General features: G+C 38.1%; 1 protein-coding gene across 6 annotated transcripts in view; it reads left to right on the top strand.

The window, feature by feature from the left end:
- CDKL5 (cyclin dependent kinase like 5) overlaps positions 1 to 23,822 on the top strand; it is a 132,029-nt gene that overhangs the window by 44,070 nt on the left and 64,137 nt on the right. For all 6 annotated transcript variants that reach the window (XM_083850627.1, XM_083850625.1, XM_083850624.1 and 3 more), the window contains exons 2-3: positions 2,705 to 2,931; positions 3,429 to 3,463. In XM_083850627.1, coding sequence (XP_083706753.1) covers positions 2,868 to 2,931; positions 3,429 to 3,463 — 99 coding nt within the window. In that variant the 5' untranslated portion in view covers positions 2,705 to 2,867. The remainder of the gene's footprint in view (positions 1 to 2,704; positions 2,932 to 3,428; positions 3,464 to 23,822) is intronic.

Here is a 23,822-nt window from a genome sequence, read left to right as displayed (position 1 = left end):
TGACTCTTGCTGTGGAAAAAAAAAAAAATTTGAAATTACTATTTTGGTTAAAACTTAATTTCTATTTTTTATTTTTGTGAGAGTAACTAATAATAAGACTCCTGGCAAGGTTCATAGAGTTTGGGTTCATATTACCAGATTCCCTGCAATAGTGAGTTTTTTTTTTTTAAAAAAAAGTCTTAACAAGGCCAGTGCCTTTCAGAAAGCAGAATGATCCCAGAAAGTTCGATGGGTACTGTCATGGAGCAAGTATTTTTAGCAGCAGGCAGAGGCTGAAATATTCATAGCGATTATTTTTGGTCTTTCAGGAACTTTTGGTGGCAAAGATCTCAACCAAGCGTACACCTCCTGTTGTGAGGTAGCTGGGGTTGTTCCTCTGAGAGAAAATGAGGGGAGCGTTATGGGTGGCTCTTCTCTGGCCTGGTTATGGGACAAAGCCGAGCTTCATGTATGTGATACACAAATAAGGCCTGCTTTCCATGCCTCTCAATTACACTTAATAACACTTGAGCAGTGGAGTAGGAAGGGATGAGATGGGCCCAGCCAGCCTGGATTCACCGCTGTTGTGGGAGGGGATGAGTTTGAGCTAGCGCGTGGCTTGAGCTGTGACACCGAGCCGGGGCACAAAGTACCTGGCTGTGGATCCTTGCTGCTGCCATGTGCCATTTCGCTTCTCTTCATTAGCGGCCCTGCTCACTTCAGGATGAGCTTTCCACAAAGTGCTCTCAGCAGGGGAATGCATGGTGGTGAGACTGGGAGTAGTGCAGAAGAGGCAGGCCGCTCAAGTGGGGTTTTCTTTTGGGAGTTCCCCAGTACGGGCATTTATATCAGCTGTCCCTCATGGTGCTGTTCGGGTGGAATCTGAGAAACGGGTTTGTGTGCTTCCTTGGGACGGTCAAAGCGCATCACTGCTGGTGTGTGGACATTGGTAAGTGCGTTGACAGACTCTTACCTTTCAGGAGTGGTAGGAATGCGGCCCTAAATGACATGCATCCAGGAACAACGGTGTAAGGAGCAAGCTGCCTTCCTGCTGCTCCAAATTCCCCCTGAAAGAAAAGGGAAACCGTGTGACTGGAAGAGGAATTAGTGGCAGGAGAGGGAGGCACACAGCACTAAATTGCAGAGTGAAAGGGTAGCTGCTCGCTAATCTAGCCTTTATTCCCAATAAAAATACCAAAAAGATCCATACTGAAGACACTTGAAGAAATCTTCTTATATAAATAAATGTGGGTCGCTAGTTAGAGGCTTAGGTAGTTTAAAGTCATTTATGAGAATTTCAGAAATTAGGAATGTGGGAAGAGGAACCTGCATCGAAAGAGAAGAGGGTATTTTATAAACCAGGCAAGTTTAGAAAAAAAAATGATTAAAACAGTAAATTAATCTCTGAAATAATCCATTGAGGACTGGGTAACTCTTACAAACAACCAGCCATCCATTCTGATTTAGAAGTCATTGCTTTATTTACAAAGTTTGTTTCCAAAATACTGGGTTGGTTAGCTCTGAAATTGCTTTTGAAATAGTAACAACAACAACAAAATACCTTCCTTTGTCTTACTGGGGCAAGACAAATCATTTATTTCTTTCAACTCTTGCATTGTCCTTTTTTATTATACTTGACTGGGTCAACACAAGGCTTTTGGCCAGCACCCACAGCTTACTGAAATATAACAATGAGACTTTCTCTTCTTGTAAGCCAAACCCAATGTCATTAGCCCATGCTTGCTCATTACGCATAAGTTAGGTAAATTTATTTACCTAATAAATTAGGTAAATTCACTTCTATCCTGCTATCTTGTTCCTTATGAGTAGTCCTGTTCTCAGATCACTGAAGTGTAGAAATCCCATATTTCCATTTCACAGTGAAACTATTAGCTTTTTTTTCCCCCCTATTTTAGAACATGGGATGTATGCCTTAAGATTAGGGGCAAAAAAGCAGTTTGAATCAGCGAAACCAAACCTAGATGTTTCATTTATTAGACTTCTAAGATTATACAGGGGATATGATAGGACTCTAAAATGAAGAGACAGAAAATACTTTGTTGATTTCCCTGTATGTAGTTGCTTGATCTAACATCTGGCTCCTTACATGTTTGAAAAACACTGGGGTGAGGGAGGGAATCTGTGGAAAAAATTATTTGCTCTTTATTACACCTCCATTAAATAAGTCGATAGAGGAAATAATTTTCTAAAACTGATTGCTAGTCAGTCTAACAAATAATTTCCTTGAATTTTTTTAAGCAATCAAAGGAAATAATAGCAGGATGCTTCCCGTTGTTTAGTGTCCTTTGTGCCTTATCCTTTTTGCTATTACAGAGGACAAATAATAAAGTGATTAAAACCAACTTGTTTTTGTACCTATCTGTCAATGTAAAATGAAGTGAGAACATAAGTAATTAATAGTGTATTTTTTGTTCATTGAGGTAGTTCCTATCAACATTTTGGCATGCTTCTGTCTTGTAGAAACAAATTTTATGTAAGTTATTATTTTAATAGTCATAGTATGGGATTACAAAGCTAGCTGTTCTCAGCGTGTATCATGGATTGAATGTGTAAGTTCTATTGACTGTCAAAAGTGGAAGTAAATTATCTGCTACCATTAATGTTGGACAATATTGTTTTGATATATATATAAATCACTGCTATATTTTACTGAAATAAAACAAGGTACTTAGTATACTATTTCCTCCTTTTTTTCCCCCCCCAGGAAGCTACTGACTGCCTAGAAATTAGGAAAGCGCGTAAGAAGTCCAGTTGATCAAGGTGGATTTTTTTCCAAGAGTCTTTTCACAATTGCCTTTTGCAAGATATTTGGACGCTCCCCATTGTGCCATGTTTTGTGGCTCTTACTGTAAGAAGAATTTGTCTTGATGAAGATTCCTAACATTGGTAATGTGATGAATAAATTTGAGATCCTTGGGGTTGTAGGTGAAGGTAAGTAGTATCTTTACAAAAATTCTAATTTGTTTTTTTACTGAGATAGGATTTAGTCCTTTTAATGGTAAGAAGTTTTCATTTGCAAAATATTACTTTTTTGCAAATCTTAAGAAATATCAGTTTATTCTATACAGCTCCTTCTAATTTCCATCTTAGATTGAAGGAAAAGTTTGGAAGATGGAAAAAAAAGGGGGGGAAGAAATGGGACAGTTTTGTTTAAGTTTATTGTATTAATCTCTTAAATGATACTGGATAGATGCAAATTATCCAACTTCTCTTAGTATATTTAAAAAATAATTTCAGTGTTTTAAAACCCATTTACTTTGAAGACTTTTTAATTTTCAGTGCACAAAAATTTGGTAAGGTGCAAGTTTAGGATGATACTGGGAACAGTATTATTTTTGCAGCCTAGAGATGACTGAAGACTTGTATCGTGTTGCTTTTTTCTGATTTGAGATGATTTTCTAATTTGATTCCTATTTTCTTTGTTTCAGGAGCCTATGGCGTTGTACTTAAATGCAGACACAAGGTAAGTAAATTGCTTTAAATCAGAGATAAATGTTGGTGTTTGGGTGAAACAGTGACTTCTCATGAGAACTGAGGTGTTGCTCTGTATGAGATATGTTGCAGCTGGGCAGGACTTTTGCAGTCAGTTACTCAGATTTTTAATTGCAGTACTGTCAGAGGAAACAGCTATATATAGTACCAAAACCCATTTTTTAGCATTTAATATTTGCCTGAAATCTGTGAAGTATCAGTAATGTTTCGCTAATCCCAACTAAGAAAGTTTTCTTAAAAATAAAATTGGAGTGCAGTTTACTCTGTCTCAATTTGAATATTGAATTAATTTTCCAATACTGCCATGTGAGCATGCACTCCTCTTAGGGAGAAGGGGGATCCACATGGCATTTCCACAGCTGTTGCTGGACAATTAAAATGCAGTAAGAAAGCACTGACTTCTATGCTTGTTGAATTCAATCTGGAAGAAAATGAAGTGGGTTTTTTTGCTTGTTTGATTTAAAGGAGGGGGTAGGGTGGAACCTTTTTCAGACAAAAGGGAATTCTGGCAAATTATCTATGCTATCATAACTGTTGTGTAAGTTGGATATATCTGTACTTCCTGCTCATCAGCAAGGAACTAGTTTGCTGTCTTTGGAACTGTCGTGTAGTCATAATAAAATACCTTTTACTTCCCTAAAGCAAAACATTCCAGAATCATAGAATGATTCATTTGTAACGACCCAAGAATACATAAAAGGCTTTTTTTAATGTAGTTTGTACCTTGTTCTAGAAAACGTTAACACTGCAGCGGACCTACATTCCTGCAGTGGCTTTTATCACGTAAACAAGTCCTTTTACACAGGAAATGTAGTTATATTTGGAGTGGCTTACATTGTTGTATTGAGAATTCAGAGCTGGGGCCCTGCTATGCAACAAGGTTTACCTACACTTTTAGAACAATTTTTAGAAAGTATTTTTTTTAAACTTCTGAGATTTTTAGAATACCACATGGTAAGATAATCATCTCTTATCTTCAGTAAAATCAAGGTAGAGCTTTGTGGTTACATTCTTACCTAGTGTATATTAACAGTGGCAATAAAAAAATAAAAAAAAATACCTGATTAAAAAGAGTGGTAAACATTATTCTGACTTTTGGATGTGGATACCTTGTAGTATGCCAGGTGACCAGAGAGGAATGGTTTTCCTTTAGCAGTGGGAGGTGCTTCTTCATACAGTCAGTGAAAAGACGCTGAATTTCATCGAAGGATCTCATTTTTCGGATAGTTGTTGCACCATTTTTTCTGCAACTTCAAACTTAATTGAAACAACACTGAAGTTCTAAAACAGACTGGTATTTCTTAAAATTTCTAGCAAGTGTGTTTGCTAAGGATTTCCAATATTTTAAGCTCACTGAATTATGATTTTCACTTACTTAAGTCAAGTTCCCCTCCAGTCTCTAAAAGCAGATGAGTCTACGGGCTATCTGTTTTACTGAAAAAGAATATCAGAAAATTAAACTTGGACATATATCTCTTTCCCCGGACTTCCTCTGGCTGCTTGTCGTCTTAACTTTTTGCTTTTATACCTTTGCAAATATTGAGAAGGACTTGTCCTGAGCTATTTTGCAAGGTACAGCACAAATACAAGTTCTGCTTGCTGCATTAAGAAGAATTGCTTGCATATAAAAGAAGAAAAACGTATTGCAAGATGATATATGTAATTGTTCTCCTTGATCAAGAACTGTTTTCATATACAAGTAGGAAAGTTATATTAAAAAATACATAAGCATTCACTTTTGTGTGCAGCCTTAACAGAATTACCTGCAAATGCAAGGGTATGTTTTGTTTTATTTTTACTGTTTGGCTGCTGATTGACTTTGCTTAAAAATACTGTTCTTTTTTAAGTGGTTCTTCCCTGTGATCTGTCTGCAGGTAGCACAGTTAATTTTGAGTGCGTTACATAGCCTTTTCAGTGCCACATAAGAAACCCACACTGGAACATCATCTAGTTTTTGTGCTTTCTGGATTTCTTTTTTTTTTTTTTAAGCTGTATTGTGTATATGAGGCCATCCTTGGTCATGTTCCCTCAGCATACACTGCTTTTCTTTTTGTACCAAACTAACAATGATGTTTAAGAATTTGAATGCTGAAGTATTTATATTCGTCTTTTACAAACAGTGGTAATATGCAAGAAGCAGATTCTCAGCGACTTGAAGTCAACTCATTTGCATTGTATTGGTGAGAGGGTAAAATTTGCATGAAATGAGGAGCTGGTCTTTAATTGCATCAATTTTGCAACATAATACAGTAGTGCTTCAATAAGTATGTAGCTTTTTGTACCAGTACATTTCAGTGGCATTAATAAATGGATATAAGGTGGAGGGAATGGACTAAGGAACAAATACCTTGTCGTCATTATATGACTTTTTCCTTGATAAAGGAACATTATCAGGAAAGCTAGAGTAGCTCCTCTAGAACTGACTATGTTTACATTATTATATAGCATATTTTTATTACAAATTCTTGATTGCTACTTGTGCGTAGTGGTTATTTATCTATTTTTTTCTGACATGAAGCTAATACAAGTAATGCTAATGCTAGGATAAAGCAGATCTGATGTTCTGAGAAGCTCTTTTATGAGAAGACATTTCATAAAGAAATACACTGAAATATATTTGAAAACACTGGAAATGCATTTTATTTTTACAAAAAAATAGTAAAATAGTCTGTCTTGGCTAATTTACTGTATATCATCTGTCTTTTCTGAAAAGAAAAGCAATTTGAACAGTTCAGCAGTGTCAGAGATCATGGCTAAGGAAAAGAGTCTTTGTTCATGTTTAAGTTTGGTTGGTATTTGTCCTTTAAATAAAACCACCATCCCCTTTTCACTATACGATGTAAACTTGCAGCTTCATGTGGGGTTATCCTTAATAACACTCCGCCCACCCCAATAATCCTTACTAGGGACTTAAGCACAAGCATTAGGAGAAGTCTGACATCAGTATACGGAGCTAATAGAAAAACACTCAGGCTTAAAATCAATAAAATGATGGGATGGTGCTGTAGGAAAGCTACAGGGTATCCAAAGATGAACATGCTAAGAAATGAAGCTGAGGGGGAGGGAAGCTAGCTTAGATGTAGTTGTGAAAGGGGAATGTATAAATACACCAGGAGATAATAAACTGTGTGTGTAGGAGAGAAAGTTGAAAATTGTAGCTGTAAGTAGCAGGAGTTTGTAGAAATGGGGTTAATACATCCTTGGACAACTGAGAAGAGTAGATGGATATGGTGTCCAGGTAGACAAGGTGATAACATTGGCCTTCATTAGTGAGACATTTTGCCATGGGGTAAGGCTGGAGAGGAAGGAGGATTCAAACTTGTGGTCAATTCATAGATATTAATATGGTGTGTTTAGTTTGCAAGTATTGATTCTAGTTTCTGCTTTAGCTCCCATCTGCAGAATGTGCATAATGGTTTGTTTTACCTAACTAGCGTTTTATCGGTGTTCACTTGAATTTTCACCCAGAAGCAGTTCTGCGAGAAATGTGGTCATTTTGTCTTCAGAGCCACGACTTCATTACTGTCCAGTAAATAAGGAATAGACTGCATCTTAAGAAACAATCACAAAACACCTAGATCCCTAAAATTGATCGCTCTAAATAAGGCAGGAGAAAAACACTGAAAACATGCATAGGGGAGTTTGCCTCCCCCAAACCAATGTGCTCTGGGGAAAAGGCAGGAGGTTAGCTGGGTATGCAGGAAGGGATGTGGTAACGTGAATTCTCTAAAAGCCTGCTAGAATTTTATCGAGTCTCCCAGCCTTGTTCATTCTCTTGCTATGTACTGTGTGTTACCAGAGTCTTTGCAGCCTGAGGGGATGCAGTTTAATGATTTAGAAATGTAATGCCAGCTCTTCTTGCATGTACAACATCTCCTGCCTGATACGATGTTTTTCTGGTCTTTCATTTTAGAAGTGTATCTGGTTTTGGTTGTTATTGTATTTGAGATATTTTTATACCTTCCTCTTTAAGGTAAACATCATTGAATTCCCTTATTAAAAACAAGTGAAAAGAAACTTTAGTTTATAGAATCACTTGGCTACTTCAGTGCATCAAAGAATAATGATGAATAACTTTTTTAGTAGGTTTAATACATACAGGCGTTTTCATCTTTACCTGATCTTTAATTTTGTCCTGTTTGAGCCCTCACTAATACTGTCATTGTCTTCAGACAAATTTTGTGTGTCTCTCAGAATATCTGAAAAATATTTACATAGCTTTTTAAGAAAACTGCAGCCTAGTCATCCAAAAATATAATGGATATGTTTATGTGACATAATCACTAAATTTCACTTGAGTACATCAGCTTTCTCCATTCTTTTATCACTATGAACAGCAGGGTCGCAGTTTCCTTGGTTTTCCCTTTGCTTTACCTATTAAAACCCTTTACTGTGCAATCTGCATTTACAGATTTTCAACTGGTCTGAGCTTTCGCTTTTGAAATACAACCCAGGCATGCTGCAGGAAAGTTTCTTTGTTCCTCCAGGTAGCTCATCTCTGCTTCCACGTTGTGTGCACTACTTCTTAGTGTTGGAGCTCAGCCAGGAATTCCCTGTGTACCAGTGCTGGCCAACTCGAGACAATTTTCCTAGCATTTTGCATGTTGGAGTGGGCTTTTCCTGTGCTTTGAGGAAGTCTTCCTTGAAGAACAGCCAGCTCTCCTAGACTCCTTTACTGTTTAAGGCTGTCTCTAAGCAGATCCTTGAGTAAGGATAAATCTTTTTCATCTTGAATCTTGAATAAGGGTAAAACCTTTTGAAGGTCCAAGGTTGTAATTCTACCATTTTTCTTGTTCAGTTCTTCCAGCATCTTGAATTCCCCTATATCATGGCATTTGACATCAGGGATGCTGTTCCGTTGTAATCCCAGTGAGAAGGGCACTCATACTCTGTATGGTATCATTTAAAATGTTATTTATTAAAGCTAACTCTGCAAAGAAAGTGAGAATAATACAGGTAACCTTACATGCCATTAGATACTGGGAACCTGGAGTTGTGCAGCATCAAAGGGGCCTCCAATCGGTCTGCAGCACACTGTGCAGACTGGGCCCATAGAAGGGGTTATGCCATTGTCATAATTTGAGCTACCACAGGACTTTCTTACAAGAAAACAACTCTATTAATAATTTGTGCCGTCAAACAGAATGGATGTTTGTGTGAGCGCTTCTTGCTGTGCTTCTAGATAAAGGCAAGGGCATGCAAGTGTCATAATCACAAGTACAGAGTCAGAGCTGCCTGCAGGCACCTTTTGTACGAGGAGCTGGCTGAGTTTATCCTGTGGCCAAGGGATTTATGCAGAACACCACAGACCTGGAGGCCAAGCTGTACCTGCAGCACAGCTCAGCACAGGCCTTCAGGTCTGTGTTGTTTTGCATAAATCTTGTTAGCTGTGATACGGATCACTAACTCCTTGATGTACAGTGGTCTTCTCTTCAGGATGGCTGCACGTTGTCACTGCCTGTGAGGCTGTGTACCTCAGAAACTTTCATGTTTCTGTTGGTTCGTTGATGAGTTGTCAAGAAACTGCTTTCTGCATCTTCCAATAATCTACTTACAGCCATCCTGTATTGCCCTTTCAGCAGATGTTGGAGTGCTCAAAGCCCCCGGTTAAAACTAGAATTTCTTGTAAGGCTTCTCTTTAAAAAGCTTTTACCTATTTTGCTTTCTTGAACAGGTGTTTTGAAGCAGATGTCCACCATAATGCCACTTGTGCTGTTCTGTCCTCTAACCCTCAGGCAAAAACTCTTGGCTTTCGTGTTACACATTTCAAAGCAAATGTCCTTGCCTTCAAGCCTCTCATCTGCAAGAGTCTCCTTGCTTTCTTAGCTTGTCTTCCTGAAATATTCATTACATCTATTCATGGCACCATGTGGCTATCCCACCACATTATGTGTAACCCTAATGGGTGATCTCACTGGGGTAACAGTTCTAGGATAACAGTGCACAGATGCAGAAATAAGAGTTGACTCCCTGTTCCTCCTGTTTCCCTTGACACTTGCATTTGTGTGTAGGTACCTGAAGTCTGGTCTGGTCATGTTGCTTTCACAGAGGGAAAGAGAGAGCTTCATGCTTGTAGGAAATTTGGGGTGTCTCTGATATTTATCATAAACATCAAATTCTGAATTTGCAGGTAGGTGTTGGAATCCCTTTTCAAACTCATGCCTGCTGATGTTATTGATGTTCTTACTGTTCTCACTGCCGACCCTTCTTCTCATGTTGGCAAGTTTCCCTGTAGTGACAGAATTAAAAAGTAAGCGTTCATAGAAGTTGCGTTTATCTTCAAAGTGTTGACACTACTGAAAGTCTTGCTTTGGATCTGGCTTGCAAGGCTCCTGTAGCTCTCCAGCATGTGCTAAGCCAAGTACTTGGGCTGAATAATAGTCTTCATTAGGGTTTATTGTCAACATTATTTTTTTGGTATTATCTTTTATACAACTCTTTGTCTTTTAATTTGGTTTACTGTTTTGACAGTATTTCCTGATTGGATTATTGAGAAATTAAATAATGAGTAAAAGAAAAATCTACGCTCCCCAAATGAGCACAAATTAATGATGTCTGCATTTCTTTTTTCCCCTTAATGTTATAATCCTTTGTGTGAGGGAGGTATTAGGAGGTTTCAGCTACTCAGCTAGAGAAGAAACTAGTATTGTCTGGTATTAGAACCCCAGAAGATTAGCTGTGCTGATTCAAAAGCTTCTGGTTGTTGGTGTCCTCATTTTACTACACTTCTGTAGTACTGTGATAATTCTGAGGGACTGTACCCTTGTTCAGGAATTGTATCTAGCCAGTAGAAGATGGTTAAGTTCACACCACTCAAATGCTTAGCTATGGAAAAGTTGCTTACAAATGAAGAATAAAAAACAATATATATAGTTCTGGGAAGTAGGTCTTGTCAGGTGAACCAGATTTCTTCATTCAAATTGTGTAGAGTTGAAGGAAGCTACGTACGTGTGTGACAGTTTACTTAGAAGTGAGAACTGCACAAGATTCTAATAAAATTTTCTGTATAGTTCTAGGTTTTTAAGGCTGTCTGGATTTAAGAACTGGCTGATTGACAGTTGTTTTAACGTCTCTTAGTAGGGAGCTAAGGAGAGGCATTTTTTTCATCTGTTCTTGATAGAGAAGGACAGTAGGTACCATATGGCTATTCAACGTTTTAATGAATAATCTGTAGGTAAATGTGAAATTACTATTGTTAAAAGTTATAGAAAACACACTGAAGTGGTAAGTAATAAAAGATAAACTTGAAAAGCATTTAGCATTGTGTGGCAAGTGACTCCATGCAAAGCATATTTTAAATATTTTTTTCTTATACAATTGAATTTCAAGATTAGGATTTTTCAGTGAAATCTGAATTATGTCAGAAGCATTTTGAAGCAATCAGTTTTACTGTTTCAGAGTAAAGCTGGAAGCTGATTAATACACAGGCTTTTCTTGTTTATTACCCTGATATACCTAAGAATAATCATTTTGGGTTGGATGAGTTTAGCTTAGCTCAGCATCTTAAAAAGTGGCTTTGTTGGAGGTAAACAACAGATACTGAAGGGAAGGATGTAAGAACAGGACATGCATGTTGTGATAATCCCTACGGTATTCACAGCCTCTAATTGCTACAGTGCTACTGGGAAGTAATTATCATCAGAATATTCTAGCACAGATTATGCCAGCAGTGTTTTTTTTTAAACTTTGTGATGCTTAAAGCCACCCGTCCTCTGTCATCTACTTGTCCATGTATAGTGTTTGAAGTGTTAACTGGTATTTCCATAAAGTATTTTGTCCTTACGCGTTTTTTTTACATGCCATCAATGTACAGTTGGCTATCCTTCACCTAAAAACAGGTAAAAAGTACTCTGCCAAATCCTACTGATTTATGTGTAAAATGGCAACAGTAACGGTGAAAGAATGTGATATCTTGTTGTTGCCTCTGTTTCATACTCAAAAATTTTGTTCATCTTTGATTTTAATTACAGGTAAAATCAAAGGCAGCATTGCTGATTTTTCCCTACTGATCAAATGTCATCTGGCTCTGTGGCAAGGTGGTTGTTTTTAATCTTGGTCAAGGGCAAACCTCTGTACAGTGTACCATTTTCTTTCAGTAATGGTAGCGTGCATATGGAGGATTGTTACACTTAATGTTGTTCCTTAGGCTAAAGCACAACTCCCTGGTGCTTTTTGTGCCGAAACTTGTGTGAAATACATACGGTGAAATTATGTCAAGCTTTTGAAGTAAATAGTGTATGCCAGTAGTAAATGTTTGTAATAGAGTTGAGGTCTGTTGTTTTGAGTTTTATGCAAAGAAAATACAGCTATTAGGCAAGCTGTAGTGCTGCAAATCTTATCACTCTGATAACCGCTTGCTTCAACTTCACCATTAGGCAGTGAATAACCTCCAGAATTACTTAGAGTTGTTTTGAAATACTAGGTATGTAGTATTTCTTTTGAAAACTTTCCATGGCATTTGAGTGCAGCAGTGAGAGGTGAATTTGATAAGTGCTAATTCACTTCAGTAACCACTTTTCTGTACCCGTAGATAAATGGTACGTGATAAACTCTAACTTTTTGCTGTGCAGGGTAGATGCTAATGTGGTATTGAAAGTTTCTAAAGCTGTCATTTTTTCTTTGTTGCATTGTCTATACCTGAACCCGAGCTTTTTCCATAGTCCTTCTCAGTTCCCTGTGGCAGGGCAAAACAATCAAATTAGCATTATATTGTAAATTTTAAATGCTGGTATCAGTGAAAACCTGTTTTGTTTTTTTTTTAATTGCATGGAGAATTCACATATGTACCGTTACTGCTTCAAACATCAGACAGTTGTCAAGAATAGAGGATAAAAATCAAATTGCTGAGATTCCCAGTTTGAAAAGACAGCTGGTTATCTGCCAGGCATGGAAATAAATGCCCTAGTGGCACTAGTGGAAAACAGGTGCCTTAGTGGTACTGCTGTGCATTTGTCAGTGTGTCTGTAGTCATTTCAATGGGACGGTGCTGCGATCACGTCTGCAGTTGTTTTTTTCCCCCCTCCGAGTCTTTTATGACAGGGTACCAGGCAGCTGTGCAAAAGGGCCCTTGTGTGATACTCCATTCCTTTGCCTCCACTGTGGTGCTTGTCATGTTAATGAATGCTGCTCAGATGTTCGGCAGTAGGCAGTATTCAAAATTGGCATTCCCTCTTTTTTTCCTCCCCAAAGCCTAATTTAGAAATGGGAGGTGTGGGAGAAAGATGAGAGCTTTCGGAGAAGAGAAACTAATTCGGTGTGGGAGGAGATATTAAGATTCTTGTTTTCAGGAGTGTTGAATTCAAAGCAGTACAGTGTGAGGGTGGTGTTAGCAGTGCCACAAAGCGGGATGGCTTAAGTGGGACATTGTAACGTTGGGTAATGGCATTCCTGCAGTGCAAAGCTGAGTGTGGAGAGACCTGATGCTGCAGAAGATTTTCCAAACAAGAAGAGGGAGCAGGCGTAAACGTAATAATCTAACACCTTGTCCTTCAGTTACCTGCATTGTTGCAATATGAGTGGCATATAAGCCAAAGTTAAAAATAGCAGGAGCAGTACATCTTGCCTTGGGAAGGATACGTGAAGTGTGTTGCTGCTGGCTCTTGACTTAAGTCAAAGATAAGTGATTTGTTACATTGAGAGGGGGAAGAGATCAGTATTTTTACTCACTCATCCAGCTTCTTTGTCACATTAACTGTTGTAGATTAATCTGACATCTGTGATGCTTTTTCTTTTATTTCTTAGAGGAACGGCATGTCTTTCTGATGGACTTGTACATAATGGGCTGTGTGAATTCCTGCTATGGGTACTGTTTTTTTTAAATGAAAGAGTACCGCTTATTATCACAGATAACACTTTTCCTTGGAAGATTGCCAGTGAATAGACAATCTCCTTAGTAGTAGCTGGATACTTCCATCTGCAAATGGGTTACATATCATCACACCTGGATTAATACAGGAATCATATTCAGACCTGCAGCAGCGTGTTGTGTGGCTGCCCCTAATGGTTTTAATTGCAAACAGCTTGTAGTTCTATATCTCATTCTAATGCACTTGTCAGTGAAAACTTAAGTATGTGTCATGAACATACAAAGCAAAACTATCCATGCAAATTTTTCAGCTTTTTGCAAGAAAGAATATATTACACTGGAAAAATTAAGGTTATGAACCTGACTGCAGTATTTCTTAAAAGCTGTATAAGAAGAAATGAGGATTTAAGGACTTAAGACCTGATGTAGGGACTTGGATCATTAGGGAACTGGTGATGCAGGCTAGGTAATTTATAGATAATGAAAATTAATGTATAGGAGAAGCAGCAACATATGGCTAATTACAGAACTACATCTGTAGTATGAAGTTGCTTGAATATTGGATTACAGTTTAGTCTTGTCATCAAATTGCAAAGTACTGTGTAGCATAAATGATGCAAAGAAGCCGAATTCTTAAATTTTAGGTTAGAAGCCGAATTCTTAAATTTTAGGTTAGAAGCTGAATTCTTAAATTTTAGGTTAGTTGTCTAGTTGTTTTTTGAAGTATTCTTATGGACTTCTTAAACTTCTGTAGGACATATGAGCAGCTCTAAGAAAGCTAGGTTAATCACTGATCTCTAGACCATCTGTATTTAAATAAAGGCCAATAAAAGCACAATTCAGTTTTTGAGAAGTTCAGTATTAAATGTACTACGGTGAAGGTGGATGGATCTGGATCATCTGGCTGGTTTTCAAAATTATTTGTAGAAACGAAGTTGACCTAAAACATTACCACACAAGATAAGTGTCTTGGATGTACCAATTATATTAACTTATTTCCTTAATTGTTTTTGTGAATTTAAAGCCTTTTTTTTTTTTTTTGGACTAGGAGTCCTGGAAAAGGAACATTCGACAGTGAAGGTAGAACATTGACAGAAATAGCAGAAGCTTGCCCAGTATTTCACTTTAGAAGCTATAGGCTTTTCTAGGCACAATTGTTTTTCATCAGAAAGGATTGCAGTACGTTTTTAAATAGTAAATTGTCCTTCTGAATGTCCTGGTTAAAGTTATTTTACATAATTACTCAGTTTTCTGTAACTCCTAATTGGTGGAATGCCCTTTAAAAAATATAGGAAACTGTTCTTTTTTGACTAGAAATTGTTGGTTTTATTTTTGACTAGAAATACTCCTTTTAAGGTATAGCAGTATTTATTTCTCACTCAAAAACCGGATAACAATAAATGGGGAAAAAAGGATAGTATTTTCGGTTTATAACATTACAACTGTTTCAAATGTTTATGTGTAGGTAAAAATACCTGCAAAAGAACTTAATAATTGCACTTACCCTGTATGATGTTAGATCTCAGCTAAAGGCTTAAGCGATTAGACAAGCCTGGCATCGGAGCATGATGATGAAGGCATTTTGGATACAGTGGGTGGCCAGTCTGTGCTCTAGAGCAGAGGCCATGCTGCTGAGACTGCAGAGTGTTCAGTGTTTCTGTCTGGAAGGACTTAGCAGGTTTCCTTCAGCTCACAGCAGTTGTTACAGGTTTGTACAGAACTGCAAGCATTCTTTACGCTACTTGTCCGTACAGATAGCAGAAAGTAATATGTGTATTATAAGAATACAACTCTCTAGAACACATTCTTTTGATTTGTTGTATTTAGCTGCACCTGGGCAATAAAGCGCAATTCATCTGCTCCTTACTTTTGATAAAGAAATCCGATTTTGTTAGCATTCCTTATTCTAAAGGGTATATAATTAAGCTTCTTTTAGTTTAATTGGAGGGGGGACACAACATATGACAACTTTGGATTTACAAAGTCTCTGTATTTTTATTATATTATCCCTGAATTACTTTTAGCTTGTATTGCCAGGTGAGACCATTCTTCACATAAGTTCATTTGAAATCCTACCATCCTACAACATAATGGCTTAACTTTGCCCTTTATGAAAAATCAGCCACGTTTTGGAATGCTATGTCCAGGTTTCAAGATGCACAGCAAAGTGAGGTATTGTTTTTGAGTAGCTCAGGTAACTTTTTACTGGAAGCAGATACCAACACTGCTCTTTGTTTTAAACTTGTTCGTACCTTAAAAACTGATAAAGCATCTTCCATTTCGTCCTCAATGTGACTATTAATTTGTGTAAAGTACTGCAGCATACAGACATTAGTGTAACAAAACTAAGTGCGTATTTGACAGAAGAGGAAGGCAGTGGGAATAATTGTTCCCACTGCCACTTGTTCTTTCATGGATGTCATTCACTCCTACCCCCATTATACAAGTAGAGAGGTGTGTTCCCAAGGGATTTGGGCAGTATCTCTGGTGTGCAGTATGGAGGGTGAGGGTTGCTAGCAGTCAAGTCACCGCTGCATCCCTGGAGTTCCTCTTGATGGTGATGACCAGCTAGTTCTTACATCTTTTGTACGTGTTGTACTTGGAAGTTGCTCCTTGTTATGGACTGGTCCTGAGCCTCACTCTTGCTTGTTTTGGCTGCCATAAATATTTAGCCAGTTAACCTGTTTTTCTTGTTTGGAGTGCATTTGAAATACATGTCTGTAACATTTCCCTTTCAGTCCAAGGAGAAAAGGGCAAGTTTATGCTGTAAGCTGCAACCTAGTCGCCATCCTCCTGTTGTTGCCTGCAGGGTCTGCTTGCAATCAGCTGTGCTGCAGCCTTCTGGGCTTGGCATAATGCTTTCCTCAATTTTACGGTTGGAGCACCATCCCGGGGACAGTTTTCCTCAGCAATAAAAAATTAGTTTGTGGAATTTCTTGTGCATGCTGCTCTCTGCACATGTTCGTGTTCTCACAATGCCACCGCCAACATCCTATTCATACCTATTCTGATCTGCTGCATGTCTGCAGCAGAAACAAGGTGCATGAATGCTTGTTCTCTGAAAAGTTTTGTTCTGTTTCCAGTTCTCAGCATAGCCTTGTGTTGCTTTATTGAACAACTAAGTATCAGTTGATCATAGCAGGAGTTGGACTCTGATCATTGTGGGTCCCTTCCAACTGGGGATATTCTATGATCATAAAATGCTTTGAGAGAGAAAGCTTTTAGTGCTGTCTTATCTAGTAATTTTCCAGTCCACAGATGGTCTTTATAACATTAAGACACATTGTAAAGCATATTATTTCATACATACCTAATAACAGAACGTTGTCGCCAATTCCAGTGTACTGAAAATTCATTGTAAAGCTGTTTTCTTAAACTTTGGTAGCACAAGGTTACTGTCATAATTTTCCCTTTGTAAAGAGACTTTTTTTTTGATTGCAAGGTTTTCAAGTATAACAGGAGTAGGTGTCATAATTGTAATCACGTGCAGAGATGTAGAAAGATGAAATTCTATAGGATCAAAAAAGAACTTGGTTGACTGGTTATACACCTACCTCCTTTTCTGACAGTATACATCTTGACCAGGAGGCAAGCTATCTTCTTGAAATCAATTAACATTTCCAACAGAGATGGAGTAGTGCCATGTTTATGCACAGAAATATGTTGCAGGCAATGCCATCTGTGGAGTAAAACTGACTAGCTACTTCTACAGGATCTAATTTCCTGTGACTGTTTGTGTTAAAAATTCATCTGGGTGTCGTGTACCTTTTTTTTTTTTTTTTTTTCCCTCAAGGCATCAGCTAGCTAAGAATGATGTTAAGAAATGTATACAAGATAGTATCTGGTGGAATTGCAGCCTGGGTTCTGAACCTGCTCTAACTCTGTAAGTCTTCCATGCTTCCAATGCTATGTCGCTGTAGCGAGGAGGAATCCAAACTAAGTAGGGAGCTAAGAAGAATCAGCAGGAACTTCACCAGTGACTTTTAGGAAGGCTTAAGGGAGGCCAAACAAAATCTATTCCACAAACGCTAGCGGACTTAAAAATAAATAATAATAATAATAATAATAATAATAAAAATCTTGGGCATATTTCTGTTCAGAAATTCTGGGATGTAGCCCCTTCCTCCTCCATATCCTTCATCCAGGTTCCTCAGATGACCAGATCTCCCAGGTGAATTCAGTATCAGAAGCAAATCAAGGGAGACCAGCCTGTCTATATTATTTCTTACATTCTATTCATCACAGATGTCAGTGAAATCGACAGTTTTTCCATTTATATTGCTTGAAGATTCTTTTGTTGCTTAACCAACATCCCTTTGATTGTACATGTACAGAGCCATACACAAGTGTGTATGTAAGCACACTTGCACATTTTTTAGTTAATGAGCTACGTCAAGAGGTTTCTTCTGCTCTGTTTTGGAAACCAATGCTAGCCCATTCCTTCTGATGCCTCAGCAGAATTTTACATGCACTAGTTAGCACACAGTTATGCTGATCCTTTTTTATTCTCATGAGGATGAGCAGAGGTGGATGCTTGTGCCTCAGTATGAAGTACAAATGACAATGATTCTGTTTTAGTGAAGTTTTCAGCAAGAGCATACAAGTGTCAACTCAAAATACGAAGAAAATACTTCACAACTGAAGTTTTCTGATTATATTTTCTCAAATATCGCTCGTGTCTACATCCTAAGGTCATGTTTCAGGAAAGTGCTGAAAAATTACCCTCACTGCCAGAGCGTCATGTGCTTTTTCCCTAAACATGTTTGTTTGAAAGAAGGCATTTTTTTTTAGTAGTTCTGAGCTAGAAGAAAAAGTGAAAATGAGGTACGTGTATAATTTTGAATTATTTAAATTCTTTGATAGCTTTGTTTCTACAGTAAACAATAAGATCCAGAATTTTTCAATGAGAGAGAATGCCTTCTTCTGAGATTGTCTGACTGGGATATGATCTTGCATATAATAAATCTGTAAAGGCAAATGTAGAGGAATAATTAGGTCCATGGATCTTTTGCGGTTGGATTTTTTTTTTTTCCCCTCTTGATTTTTGGTATAGGGTAGGTTATCAGTTAACAAGTTTGCAAGAGCTTTTTCTTTTTTGAGGAGATGGCAATAGCTGTCTATTCACACCATACTACCTGAATGAAATCTATGTGAGGAGGCTTTTTTGGTTTTGATGATTTTAATTGGTTCTAAAGTAATTAATTGATTTGCTTGATAACATTCTTACATAATACTTATACCCAGAGCTTTGGATATTTAATCTTATAATGTAGTGTAGTTTTAAAAAATAGAAACTAAAAATTAGACATCTGGAATTGTGTTGTGATGAAACCAAGTCAGAGGTAATACAAGCATGAACACTAGTCAAGAAACTACTGTTAGAGACGTTGTTCATGCTCTACATCAGCAGAATGATTGCTGCTACATCAGTTTACAAAGGACAGAAGGCAACCTTTATCTGAAGAAGCTTTGTCATATATATCTACAACTAGTTTAGCCTAATGCAGTGCAGCTTCAAGCTTATTTGTACAGCTTTAGTTAGCTTTTGTTTTTTTAATAATTTTAAATGTTCTGTTTCTCCCTAATCAAATATGAAGTAACAGTACTGTTTTTAAATGTTAACAAGTAATTTTACAAAGTGAAAGGTTTGAATTCCATGGGGAGTAAAAGTTTCCAAAGTTTCCAAAGTTTCTCCAAGTGTTACTTGTTCTTCCATGTCCATTTAGATCAATCTTACAGTGCCTTGGTATTCAGAGAAATACAGCTCTAGGACATCAATATGTAACATACATTGAGTCCATTTTTTTTTTTATGACAACCTTTCACATAAATCTTTGAAGTCTTATTCAAGGATCTTAACCTGTAACATTCTCCTGGAATCTTAATGTAAGAAAAGTAGTTATTTCCAATGGGGCTGCCTTTGCCTGTTATTTAAAGCTTTATTGATCTCAGGTAATACCTTCTATTACACTGGGAAAAGGAAATAGAAAGCTTCTAGAGGAGATATTTATAGCTTTATGCATATGCTCATTGGAGAACGTGTGCTGTATTGTCCAATATGCAAGTTAAAGATGATGGGTGAGTTTCAGAAATTCTGGTCTTGCTGCTAGCTGTGCCAGATTGCCTTGTGGGATGTGAGAATTGATGCTGTACGGTTGCATTGGCAATGGAGATGTTCTTACTTCAGTAGCACAGTTGGGAATACTTTATTTGTATTTCTAGCTTGTGTATCGTAAATACAATCCAGTGGTCTGTGGTGTGTAGCAGTGAAACCCAAAGACTCCTGATACAGAGGAGGTAATATATGAGGTTAATCACTTTATTTCTAAATCTACTGTAAAAATACATGTGTTTGAACATGTGTGGAAAAAATAAAGCATCCAGAAACAGAAGGGTTGCAAAGTCAAGTAGCTTGGGTGGAATTAATCTCACCCACTGTTTCAGTGCGTAGGTCTTACATAAACGAGGGAGATCAGTTATGTAAATTGAGACTCCAACCCCCAAAAAGCAATTCATACCATCTGGGTAAAACTGGAAACCTTTTGGCCGAATCTTCTCTCCTTCCCCTGCTTTCACTAGCTGTGGGGAAAGCCTTGATAGCACATATTGGGTACATAACTCTTAGCAAGATAGACTGTACTTCGGAAATGTTTGAGGTTTGCTGTAGATGTATTGGGTCTTTTTAAACACAGAGCACACTTGTTCTCCGTTTAAATTTAGCTTTGGAGATTGCATTTTCTATTTTGGACCTGAAGAAGGGCTTCAGTTTCTTTTGCGTGTATACCAGTAGTTCTAATAAAAGAACGTTACCTTTTCCCCTCAAATACTGCCTTGCTTATGTATGCTGTGATAAACTTACTTTTTAGCACATAATTTTCCAGACTTCTCAAATACAAAATTCATCATAGAACACCATATGGATACCCACGCAATTGTCACACAGCTGTCAGCTTCTAGTATTTGATATGGTGTAGCTGGTAGCCTGTTGCCTTCATCCTCTGCACATACCAGGACTCTGTGGAATGAGACTCATCTGTGGTTTCAGTGGGTTTGTAGCTATTTCTGAATTCTCACCATTCCTTTGCTTTCAGTAAAGGTGGATTCCAGTAAAATTGTAGATGTTCACAGATTTATTATCTTATTTGTATACTAATTTCTGAGTCCCATTTCCTTTTCTCAGTTCTGTCTTCTAATCTGTTTTCAGTCTGCATTTTTCTGCCTGCTCTTCCTAGACTATTTAATTGCTGTATTCCCTGGCTGTCACATCTTCATTCTGCATTTTCTTTTACCCTCCTCTCTCCACCTGTTATTTCCACATTTGGGGATGTTGTGGTTTAACCACAGCAGGCAGCTAAGCACTGAGCCATTTGTTCACTTACCCCTAGTGGGGAGAGAATAGGAAAAAAGGTAAAACTCATGGGATGAGAAAGACAGTTTAATAGGACAGAAAAAGAGGGGAAAACATATATACAAAACAAGTGGTGCACAATGCAATTGCTCACCACCTGCCAACAGATGCCCAGTCTGTCCCTGAGCAGCAGCCTGGCCAACCCCCCCAGTTTTATCGCTGAGCAAGCATGACACCATATGGTTTGGGATATCCCTTCAGTCGTTGGGGTCAGCTGTCCTGGATGTGTCCCCTCCCAGCTCCTGGTGCACCCCCAGCCTCCTTGCTGGCAGGGCAGCACAAGAAGCTGAAAAGTCCTTGCCTTACAGTAAGCTCTGCTCTGCAACAGCTAAAACATCAGTCTGTTATCAGCATTATTCTCATCCTAAATCCAAAGCACAGCACCATACCAGCCGCTACTAAGACAATTATCTCAGCTGAAACCAAGACAGACATAATAAAGATGGTGAGACCTTCCCCTTTTGCCAAGAGTTATTCTTTTGTCATATTTGGGCAACCTTTCACAGTGAACATAAGTCTGCATGATGCCTTTTTTCCTGGCTTAAAAGTGTACGTGTGTAATTGTGTGCGACATCTAAGAGATGTGTGTTAGATAGTCTTACTGGTAGGGGCTAAGTTTTGTAAGAACAGATTTTAAACAAACAAAACAAAAACTTTTTAAATGTTCCTGGAGCTAGTGTGGTGTTTAAACTTTTCGTTTTTGAGATTAAAAAAAAAAAGAAAAATATAGAGATAAGTCCTTGGACTCTGCAGAAACAGCCTGAAGTGAATCCACAAACTTCTTTTCTCAATTAAGCTCCAAAATTGGAATCTTAGATGTGCTGTACAGAGGTTGAAATGCTATTTTTATGAAGAAGTCTGAGTAACTGCTGTTTTTTCCTCATATATTTAGTAGTGACAGAAGTCTTCCTTGGATGCAGATTCCTTTATTTCCTCATGTACATTTAAATTACCATACACCTTGTTCAGAGGCAGCTCTGCAGTTCCTCCAGCCTCTGCAACAGTGATCAGTAAAACCAGAACACGTTTGAGGTATGAATCTTGCCTGCTGTCCTTTTTTAAGAAATTTGGATTGAATTTGAATCCTAGATACTGTTCTATAAAGAAGAGACTCTCTCAAAGGAATGCAGTTTTAAATGCCTGGCAGAGCAAAATGGCAATATTGTTAAGAGACAAGAATTTCTCCCTTATTGGCCAAAGAATGTGCAGTCTGGCTGACTGGAGAAGAAAAGCCTTTCTTTCTGTACAAACTTGACTGTAGACACTTTGAGAAAAAATGAAGATGTCCGTTTAAACTGATTTCAATATGTAGACAGGAAATTTAAAAAAAATAAAATTAGCTAAATTAAAAGGGAAGTAGGAAAGAGCATTGATTTAGGGTTTATGTGTAACATCCATTAGGCTCAAAGAGAGTCAGAAGTGAGGAGGAATGATCAATGAAATATCAGGAAAAATAATCCTACTTTATTAAAATAATTTAATATTAAAACTAATTAAAAAATCAGGACAAGAGTATAGTACCAATTTGCACCTATAGAACTTTCTCTGCTATAAGACTGCCCTAGAACTTGGCTTTGATAAGAGCATAGTGTTGTCAGCAAATGTCTCATGATTTGTTGGGGCAGGAAAAGAGAGCAAAAAGATAGCTTTTTCTAAATGCCACAGTGTTCTTAGGGGAAAAAAAAGAAAAAAACACACACACTATAGTTGTATAGAGAAAGAAGTAGTCAAAGAACTGAGGCTAGAAATATAGGTGGCATTTCTCGCTCAAATTTATCACCCCTTTCCTAGGGAACAACACAAGATACTGTTACTGAAGATCTGAAAAGTGAAAGGAATATTTGTGAGCCTTGTTGATATTTGGAGGGAAAAGAAGATACTGTGGAGGTATATTTTTAAAAAAAAAAAAAAAAAGACACCAACGAATGAACAAAAAAAACCACCTCTGTGCCTGTATGGAGGTCTTTTCTGGATGGGGATGACAATGTGGTTGAGCACTTGTGAGTGAGAATTAGAGGAGAGACCAGATAGTGTGACATTATATTGGGACTTTGGTATAGACCACTTGATGGGTGCAAAGAAGTTGGCAAAGCCTTTTTTAAGCAGCTTGAGGTAGTTTCTGAATCACAGACCCTGGTTTTCATGGGGGAAACTTCTAACTTCTCTGGCATCTGCTGGGAGGACAACATGGTGGGATATAAGTGGTCCCAGAAAGTTTTGGAGGGTGTTTGATGATGCCTTGATGTAGGTGCTGGAATGAGCCAGCCAGGGTATTATAATTGTCTGTAATGGCCATGAAATAGTGGAGTTCAACTTCATGAGTGAAGTGAGGCAGAAAGTAACAGAGTACACACCTTGAACAGAGTATGCAAGAAACTGGTAGGTGGGGAGCTTGTGGAAGGCAGCTTAAAAGGCAAGGGAAAGCTGGCATTCCTTTGACAACATCCTCTGAGCCTAAGAACAGTCCATCCTGGTGCTTAGGAAAATAGGTAGACTGATCAGAAGGCTGACTTGGCTAAGCAGGGAGTTCATGATGGAGCTCCAGTAGAGGGGAAAAAAAAAACAGTATAGAGGAGGTGGAACCAAGGATAGGCTGAAAAGGAGGAATTTAGCAACATTGATTGGTGCATCTGGGTGGTGTCAGGAAAGCCAGAGCTCAGCTGAAGCTGAAATCTGCAAGGGCAGCAAGAAGAACATCTGTTGCTATGTTGGCAGAGCAAGGAAAGTGTGGCCCCATTACTAGTGGGGCTGGCAATTCAGTGACAGCAGACCCAGGTAAGTCTGAGGTGCTTGGTGCCAACTTTGCCTCTATGCTTAGTAAAAGGGTTGAGGAAGGAGATGAATTATCAGCAGTGGGTGAGGACTGAGTCAGGAATTACTTGAGATAAACCGTACAGTTTGGTGGGACCAGATGGGCAGCATCCAAAGGTGCTGAGTCCTTGCAGGCCATCTCTTGATTCTTTGAAAGGCTGTGCAGATTGAGAGAGGTGTCTGATGAAAGAAGAAACTTTAATTTAATTATTTTAACAGTATTCCAACTGATTTTACCCATGACTGGAAATTCCGAATGCAATTTCCATGCATTTCACAGTGTGGTTTAACCCAGCAGGCAGGTAA

The sequence above is a fragment of the Anser anser genome, assembly GCF_964211835.1.
Source record: "Anser anser genome assembly, chromosome: 1".
In the NCBI taxonomy this organism is placed as follows: domain Eukaryota; kingdom Metazoa; phylum Chordata; class Aves; order Anseriformes; family Anatidae; genus Anser; species Anser anser.
The sequence above is the reverse complement of the archived record's forward strand: the minus strand, read 5'-3'. Positions and strand labels throughout refer to the sequence as shown.